The sequence below is a fragment of the Hypanus sabinus genome, chromosome 10 (genome assembly GCF_030144855.1).
Source record: "Hypanus sabinus isolate sHypSab1 chromosome 10, sHypSab1.hap1, whole genome shotgun sequence".
Taxonomy (NCBI): Eukaryota; Metazoa; Chordata; class Chondrichthyes; order Myliobatiformes; family Dasyatidae; genus Hypanus; species Hypanus sabinus.
Window position 1 is genome coordinate 138,874,806 of NC_082715.1, and position 9,943 is coordinate 138,884,748.

Genomic DNA, 9,943 nt, shown 5'->3' on the forward strand with positions numbered 1-9,943 from the left:
ACATGATGCCATCAAATATATCACTGATGCAGATTACATATTTAATTCTTTGGGATTTACAGCAAATAATGTACTTTGAAATATAACATAGGGAACAGGGTTACCAATTTTCAAGGACCAAGCACCCACATATAAAACCATAAGACATAGGAGTAGAAATAAGCCATTTGGCTCATTGAGTCCACACTGCCATTCCATCATAGCTGATTTATTAACCCTCTCAACCCATTTTCCTGCCTTCTCCCTATAACCGTTGACATCCTTACTAATAAAGAACCTATCAACTTCTGCTTTAAATATACCCAATGATGTGGCATTCAGAGCTATCTGTGGCAATGAATTCCACAAATTCACCACCCTCTGGCTAAATAAATTCCTCCTCAGCTCTGTTCTAAATGGACGTCCCTCTATTCTGAGGCTGTTACCTCTGGTCCTTAGTGCTCCCACTATAGAAACATCCACTCCACATCTACTCTGTTTAGGCCTTTTAATATTTGATATGTTTCAATGTGATCTACCCCCATTCTTCTAATCTCCAGCGAGTACAGGCTCTTTGCCATCAAATGCTCATCATATAAACATTAAGGTGCAGACTACTAATTTCATATTAACAGTTGAAGGATGTCATGAAGCTATCCATAGTCCTTTTTTAAGCTTTAACGTACCACCAAGAGTAGAGCTGCAGTCTCAGTTTAATATCTCATCCAAAGATACTAGTCCTAACAGAAAACAAATTAGAAATGAGACAGAATACTGTGCTCAGTTCTGGTTGCCTCAATATGGGAAGGATATAGAAGCTTTAGAGAGGGTGCAGAAGAGATTTACTATGATGCTATATAGATTAGAAATAATCTCTTCTGAAAATTGGTTGAGTGAGCAAGGACTTTTTTCTTTGGAGCATAGAAGGATGAGAGATGACTTGATAGAAGTGTAAAAAATAATAAGAGGCACAGAATGAGTGGACAGATGGAGACTACTTCACAGGGTGGAAATGGCTAATATGAGAGGGCGTAACTTTAAGGTGATTGAAAGAATGGATAGGGGTCATGTCAGAGCTAGATATTTTACACAGAGAGTAATGAGCACCAGTTGTGGAGGCAGAGGCAGATACATTAGAGACATTTAAGAGGAGTGAAGGAAAAATGCAAAGTTATGTGGGAGAGACGGGCTAAGTTGATCTTGGAGTGTGTTATAAAGGTGGCCCAATATGGTCAGCCAAAGGTCCTGTACTGTTCTTTGTTCTAAACATTGGACCTATACCAGACATTAGAGAGAAATAAAGTTGCTCTCCTGTTCATTCATGTAGTGTCAGGAGCAGAAGAATATTTCTCCAAAAAAAAAATCACTGTTGCACATTTCCATGCATTTCAGCATTTTTTAGGGAGAATCACGGGTCACTATGTCAATTCTCTTTCAAATATTAATTAAAGCAAAGTAATGAGAAAACTCCTGAATGTGAAAGTTTTCAAAATTTTTTATAACAATGGCTTTCATTCAACTTCGTTTCCGTACTTTGAATACAAGGTGGACCTTCTGCAGCCGAGCTGCATCTGCCATCACATCACAATCAGGGATCGTGGGAACAACAAGACAACTGCACAACTTTAAAAAAAAGTTTTAGCGGGATATGTGTTCTGTAGATTGAACTGCATCTCCAGAACATTTAAAATATGAGAGTGCTTCAAACAAAATCCTGATTCCCAAAGTAACACACACATAAAATGCTGAAGGAACTCATTAAGTTCATGGATTAGCATCTATGGAAAGGAATAAACAGTCAACATTTCAGTCTGGGAGCTTTCACCAGGACTAGAAATGAATGGGCGGGTCCCAGATTAAGAAGATGGGGGGAGGGGAAGGAGAACAAGGAAGAAGGTGCTAGGTGAAGAAATGAGTGAGGGAAGGAAAATGTAGTAAGAAATTGTGAGTTGAGTGGAGGAAAAGATAAAAGCTGGAGAAGAAAGAATCTGATAGAAGTGAGGAATGAATAATGGGAGAAAGGGAAGAGGGGCACAGGTGGAGGCAATCAGCAGATGAGGAGAAGAGGTGAGTAGCCAGAGTGGGCAACTGAAGAAGAGAAAATGAGGAGGGGGAAAATTACCAGAAGTTTGAGGGCAACTCCAAAGAGTGTGGAGGCTACCTGACACTGGTGTGAAAGATCGGCAGCATCTGGCCTCCCTCTTGCTGTAGTTTTCAGGAATTTGGGATGAACATTTCCTGGCCGTTCTTTGAGGGAGGATGACTTATTTTTCTGGTAGCCTAACCAAACAAGCCTCCTTCCAAACTAAGGCTGAAACCTGACTAGCAGTCAATGAAATTTGAAAACCAAAATAGATTTTGGAAACCTAACATAATACTGGAAACACTCATTGGGTAAGATAAAATCTGTAGAAAGAGAAAGGGGGCTAATGTTTCACATTGAAGACTGTTCCACTATGGGTTTGAACTTGATTGCACAAACATTAATCCCTTTCAGTTTCCACAAATAGCAGCACAGCAGTGTCTCCACTTCCTGAGGCGCCCCCCCCCCCACCCCCATTCTAACCAATTTTTACAGGAGCACCATCAAGTTTGTCGTGATCAGCTGCATCACTATCCAGTATGGGAATTGCAATTTATCTGGCCACAAGTCCCTACAAAAGGTTGTGAGGACAGCTGAAAAGATCATTGTGGCCTGCCTTCCACCCAGAGATCTTTATCAGCAGCACTGCATAGGCCGTGCCCTTAGCATTGTCAATGATCCATCGTTCATCCAACAATCTCTTCGACCAACTACTATTAGGCAGGGAATACAGTAGCATTAGTGCAAGAACTGTTAAGATGGGGAATAGCTTCTTCTCAGGCTGTAAGATCACTGGACTCTCTGCCACAGCACCAGTGACATTGTACTGTTTACTTTTTAACTTGTATCATATATGCACCTTATTATTTATTAATTCATTTAAGATAATATTACTTTATGTGTTATGGGTGAGCTATATGTACTGTGTTGTGCAGCTTGATCTGGAGGAATTTTGCCTCATTTTGTGGTATACATGTGTACAGCTGAAAGATAATGAACTTGAACTTGAACCTGAAATGCTGCCTAATTTGCTGAGTTTTTCCATTTTTTTCCCGCTTATCCTGAAAGATGAATTATAGCTTTTTGGATGATAATAGAACAGAGCTCTCTAACATATGGAAATCTCAGAACCCCACGATACCTTAACATCCATTGCAAGGATGTTATTAAATAAATAGGCGCAAGTCTTGCAGGCTCAACAGTCAACAAAGGGCCGTTTAGACTATTTGCATTCACATTCTGTTAGTGGAAAGATGAATGAAAACATAGACCTCGCAAGTGATAGATTTTTCTTTACTCGAGGACTATGACATTGCAGATTTTTACAGAAAAACAAATAGGAACTGACCAAACATACACATGTTCGCAGTTGAGTTTTAAGGTGTCTCAATTTCCGAAAACTAATCTAAAAGGAGCTGTCTTCAGCACCATCGTTGACCAGACGACCCGATTTTCCCGGAAGTTAGCTCTACACTTTCAAACAATGCAAGAGGCAAGAGAATTGGATAATCTGTTCATAGCTATTATATTTTTTACTCATTGTGAAAACATTTACAGTAATCTAAATATATTGTGGAAAAAGCTTGACATTAATTTGCACCCATTAAAAAGTAACAAACATAAAGATTGACATGTTTTTAATCAATTAATAAATATTAATATTTTGAAACGCCAAAACAATCACTTTTATTATTAATGCTACTAGTACTACTACTTCCGCTGTAACTACTATTACTACTAATATTATTATAATAATTAGGATCCATTAGAATGATGTAAAACGTGGTTGAATCAGTTTTTTACATATTAAACCCACAAGTTTATTGGAATATATTTTGCAAGTTACTGAAACGTGTTCATAGGGCAAATGCTATTTTGAAAATAAAAATGTTACCTTTATAAAAGGTAGAAATTACATCTTTGCCCATTTATGAACTTTGATCACTGGGATTTTTTTCGCAGAGTTGGTCAATCCGTATACATTTGCATTTTACAAAAGGAGCAATATTCTATTGAACTGAAAACATTTTTTAAACGTTTCCAAGTACTGTAGCCGTCCTTATAAATGGGTGGGGATAACAGGGATTGATTCCAGCACTTTTGGAATGATCAAAGGCCAACAACTTGTTTTTCGCCTGAGAGGGGGAAACACGCTTTTCGTTTGAAAAACACATGTCTAACTAAGGGGTAATATGTAACTTTGGGGGAAATTGCTACAGTCGTATATACTCTGTATATACTCTACGGGAAATTGCGGTTAAGCATTACAGTCACGATAAATTAGGTAAATCACGGTTCTCGACTATTAACCATTCCTGCCTACCTCAATAAACCAGACGCAGAGCAAATACACTTATCAATCCGCTTTCACCTATTTTAACTAAACTCCACCCCCTCCATTGCGACCCCCCCCCCCACCTCCAACCACCAGCACCGAGGCTACCGAAACGTCGGAGTTGTAGGGGTTTGAATGGCTGACAATGGGAGTGCTACTTCTTTTAACTGGGCGCCTCGGTCTTTATTCTGACTTGTAGCATCTCTGTTTTATTAATTTTAAGGCTGCAGGACTGTGTGCACTGGTAACATATGCCGACGATTTAAACGCCCAGGAAATTAGACAATTGGCATATGTTATTCCTAAAACTCAAATATTAATATTTGAGCTTCGCTGCATTTTAGCTAACATAATTGTCGCTAACAGGCGTGCTGTTTCTTTTGCTATAAATAAGCTCTTCTGTTTTTCTTTTCACAATTTCAGAATTTTGTTGATGAAATGGCTTCGTGCCATATGTCTGTTCTCAACAGTTACACGATATTCAACTCCAACCGAGTTAATTTGAAAACAAGACATACTGCATGCCTGCCCAGGCAGAAACGAAGTCGTCTCTCAATTGAACACTATTTTCCAGTTGCGATTCAGATTATACCTGATCATAGTTTAGCTTTGTAACATTATTGGCTCATATTTCTTTCCCTAGGTTTGACCAATCCGTGTGCACGCTATGGCTTATAAAGATCCAACGTTTCAGGAACAGCTTCTTTCCCTCTGCCATCAGATTTCTGAATGGACAATGAACACATGTGCAATACCTCACTCTCTCTTCTTATTTTTGTACTTCTTATTATATATACATATATATACTTCTTATAGCAATTTACAGTTTTTTATTATTATGTATTGCATTGCGCAAAAAAAAACAAATTTCATGACATTATACCAGTGATATTAAAGGTGATTCTGATAACCTGTTTTCTATGACGTGAAAAATAGTTTGACGCTCTTTCTTTCCTCTCTTTATAGTAGCCCGAAAGTAACAGACAAATTCTCTCAACAACTGGTAAAAGTCACGACAGTCTATATTTCTTCGAATGTCGAATCTCTTCCGAAAAGGGGTTTTATGACTGGGTCGCGCATCCAAACAAAAACAACAAGACTTACCCCTCCGTATTACCCCGCCTTGACCATTTAAAACTAATCCACACTGTGCCTCCACCGAGTTCTGTAAATCAGAATGCAAATTCAAAGATAAGAAAACTGAAATTAAATAAAAACATTGTATTGCTATTATATCAGGCTATTTATTAAAAAAAAGACATATATTCATTTCGTCCGAAAGAAACGGCGGCAATATAACCCATTATCTTTTATTTTCACACTCACAATAAAATGATGTTTTCAACTTAATCCCCTGTGCGCGTTCATTTAAATGTTTACACTTTATTATACATTTCATAATAGACGATAGATCCATTATTTTTTAAAAAACTTTTATAAAAGGTACTGGCAGTATACATTTAATTTACTTTTCAGCATTTAAATCTTCCCAAGCTGGTTTTCTAGCAAAACACATGCAGATAAAACATTAAACCCAAGAACGTATTTGAATTTATTGAATACTCTACTCAGCCAACACACAATTACTTTGAAAACGTCAGGCATCAGATCACGGCCAAATTTATAAACCCGATGCACCATTCTCAGTATTGTGTTTAATACTAACATTACTTTCCCCATCACTGTTTATATATTAATGATAAACATTTATTGTCTTTGCCCACGGATTTCCATTTACTTGGTACAAGCATAAAGCTCTCTGGCCTGCCTAAATCCATGGAGAAGTTTGAAAAGAATTCGGCGAGAGGTGTCGCATACTAAAGACCACTCGAATTTGCCTTTCTCCTTTCTTCCCCTTCCCTTTTCGCCCTATTGACGCGCTCTTATAAATCTTTAGAAACTCTCAGCCCTTTCTCTTATGTTCTGGGGTTAAAGTGATTATAAAATCAATATAAAAACTCCGAGATCAAGCATAAATTAAACTCGTGACGGGGAAAAGGTGTGACAGATGCTTTTGTTTGCCATATCAAATCTTTTTAGGGAGCTCAAAGATGTATCTACTGCCTGAAGACCGTTGCATCTGTTCAGTTGGTTAAGCAGAATGCGGTTTATCCGATTCTGGAGGAAATTGACCAGGAAACGAAGATTTAAAAAAAAATCTGGACTTTGTTTGCGACTTAAATACAGGGACTCAATTAAATGATTTGGTTGATTTTACAGACACGAAAAGTTAGTCGGGTCGTAGACACCCTTGTAAGTGCACATTATATTTCATTCGGGTATTTTTTACATCTGAATTTTATTTTATTTTTACACATAGTGCAACGGCTAATCCCACTTTAAAAACTCCCACACAGGTTTCTCGTCATCGTTGGTAACGGCGGAAAATCACCATTTTTTACACATTCTTTATATATATAATGCAATGGGGGCATGGGCCTTGTTGATAAATAGTCTGGTCAGATAATTGTGCATAAGCTAATCGAAGGATGACATAAAGTCGAAAATTGGATAAACTACGGTGCTCCCGCGCGTTGAGTTTTCGTATTGTTTCTCGCTTGCAAATTCCCTAATCCGTTTAAAAGAAAACACCACGCTTTGTGTGAAGGACAAGGGCTGAAAACGTACAAGTATAAAAATCAGCACTAGACGTGCTCAGTGGCAACATAAAGGCGTTTTAGTTCAGCAAGAGTGTATTGCATTAAGTCGAGATTTTTTTCAAAACTGAATTTGATAAGTTCTTTCGAATAAGGCTCCGTTCCCGGCCTGATAGTCTGCTATTTAATTTATTGCCCCAGTTTCAGCAAACAAAAGCAGAAAGTCACGTTTTCCGATTTCTAATCGTTTTAATTTCATTCTCGATCAAAGAGATAAGTACACTTAAAAAACGAGTGTCCTTTAGAAGAGATCGCACACTCCAGTGTAGCGAGTGAGCGAGCTATCACATACAGCGTTTGACAAACTCCGAATTTCACTTGAGAATCTCTGGGAGCGCCTATCTTACAATCAGGACACGGGAAAATAAAGCTGAGTTTATCGTGAGTATGATTGGTAAATTTTGCTACTTAGCAGCACAAATTGGGGGGGGGGAATTAAAATTGACTACTTATACTTGCGGTTTAATGTATTGAAACAGATCGATTAATTAACGTTAAAATGGCAAATATTTTTAAATGCCTATATATAGATCTAAAACATGTTCCTGTATTTCAGATTTCTCTGGCAATCGTTTAATTTTACACCTTCTCCGAACTCTTTAAACAATAACGTCTGACTGCTTTGCTACATTGCCTGACGCATTCAGATGCTTTAAAAAAAAGTTCCTCCGAGAAGGCAGAGGACAAGCTATAACATTAGCGAATGCATGCAGGAAAATCTAGATTGCTTCTCAGTAGGTAAACTATAAAATAAACTACTACAATATGTAACATGGATGTTGAAATGTCCCAATGAATCTAGTGTTTTGAAGGAGCGGTGAAAGAGCTGATCTCAAAAATGGAAAAAATTATTAGGTAATTATAATTACGTAATAATATTCGTCACATTCCGATTCTTATTTATTTCTGTTCTGTGGGCGCTGCTCGAAATTTTAAGTGGATTGGCGGCAAATAACGGTGTCGCCGTCAGTGCCAGGGAAACGGTTGTGTCTATGTGATGTTAGGCAAGTTACAACATTTAAAAGAAATTAGAGAGCTCTGCAGAGAATGCTTCGAAAACCACGGTGCATCCCTCTGCATTGTACAAAGTCTGATCTTGCTGTTGTGAGTTTGACGGGCGCAGTTTTTGTTCGTATTATTTTCTGTACACTGTGGCCTGACAAAGATCACCAACTAACCAGGTTCTCTATTAGAAGCAAATTAGGAAAAAAAATATTTAAAATGTTCAAATTTGAAGACTAAAGTCTTAAATTTATGTAAGAGTGTAAAATTATTCCGCATTTTATGTTGGGTTTGAGATCTCGATATTAGTATTAATAATGGTTTACCTGGATGTCATCGGAGCCCGGAGGTGGTAACCCTAGGTTTGGACCCGGTAGAAGTCTCTGGTCTGGATGGATGCCATATTGGGATCCATGGCTCATTAGAGACAAGTCATGTCGGCGGTAGGCTTCCAAACAGCCCAGCTCTCTCCTCTGCTCATCCAGGCAAGAGGACTTGAGAGTCCGAGCATTATGAAGGTTGATAAAGTCTGCCGGTTCTCCGTGGTGGATCTGCTGGTAATACTGTTGGGTATGGTGGAGGCTATTCAAGGAATAGGCATCAGGGTTGACGGCCGGGTGGCTGTGCTGGAACTCATAATGAAAGGACTGATGGTGAAGAGGGGTGTACTGGTGGTTAGTGGAGAAATAAGGCGAGGTAAAGTCGGTTCCATTCGCCGAATAGGTTAATGGAGATGTGGATGAATAGGCGACGGTCGAATTTGCCACTGATTCCAAGCATCCCAACTGCATCAGGCGATAGCTGTTTGATCCGTCATGACGTATCTGGAAAAAAAAAAGGAAAAGAATAGAAAACAAATCTGGTTTGTCATTTCTTATACCTCGCAGGTACAAAAGTACAATCAATCCGCTCCATCGCTCAAACACTAAAGCCTTCGAGAGAATACAACGGCAACCGTCTTAAATCTACTCATCACCCACTGAAAATACACAAATCCCTCAAACAATAACACGGCGGTTTATCTAAATCCGGCTACTTAACTTTCAGTCTTTATAGCGATAACATTTTTTTTCATTGTGGCAACTGTTGCAATCCGATGAATGCCATTCGCGCGACAGATGTCATAACGAATGATTTTCGTTCTTAAAGCCGCGAAAACGAACTTTTAATTGACTGCAGCAGCTTTAGAAATATTAGAGCGATCGCAGCCGTAATAAAATTACCTCGGGATCATGGACGAGACCCGGGAACGTTGCTGACATTTTCAATCCAACAAGAGGTTCTAATAAGAGCAAGTTAAAAAAAAGACTCGACTTTCCCCCCCAAATTATATTCTCTCTCTACACCCTAAAGAATCCGTCTATTCCGGGCGAAATAGCGTTTCTTCTGCACAAAAGCGGCTCCCTGTATCACATTTTGTACTTGTCGGGGTTTTTTTTTCTTAACTGATGGCGTAGGTCCCTTGGTAATATATAAGTTTTGAAAATTAAGCATCAGCGTTGAACTGGGAAGACAATAGACAGAAGCGCTCCATCCCAGGAGACGCGGAATAAATATTGTATCTTCTCATCACAGCCGAGGTTGTTCTAAGTTGTTAATTGTATTGGGGAGTTTTTCGTGCTTTTCCCGTTTTCTCTCCGGTAACGTTGGATTTATCATGCTTAATCTTGTAATCCTTTATTACAATTTTCGAGGACATCAGGGAAGGATTGATATATTTGTCCAGTCTATGGCATACCTGCTTAAAGTAAGTAGAAATTTCAGGCAAGATAAAACAAAGGTAATATTACAATCTTTATTACGCTATTCGATGGTTTAAATATTTTTGAAATAATGATTTCAGAAGAAAAAGCCTAGTTTTATTCAAAATGGCGAGAAACGTAGCAG

The 9,943-nt window shown here is 38.5% G+C and overlaps 1 protein-coding gene across 1 annotated transcript in view; it reads right to left on the minus strand.

Annotated features, from left to right (window-relative positions):
• The window catches only part of tfap2d (transcription factor AP-2 delta (activating enhancer binding protein 2 delta)), a 63,612-nt gene extending 54,294 nt beyond the window's left edge, over positions 1 to 9,318 (minus strand). The window contains exons 1-3 of the mRNA XM_059981308.1: positions 9,280 to 9,318; positions 8,383 to 8,880; positions 5,502 to 5,562 (exon numbers count right to left, since the gene is read on the minus strand). Coding sequence (XP_059837291.1) covers positions 5,502 to 5,562; positions 8,383 to 8,880; positions 9,280 to 9,318 — 598 coding nt within the window. The remainder of the gene's footprint in view (positions 1 to 5,501; positions 5,563 to 8,382; positions 8,881 to 9,279) is intronic.
• Positions 9,319 to 9,943: the final 625 nt, after the last annotated feature.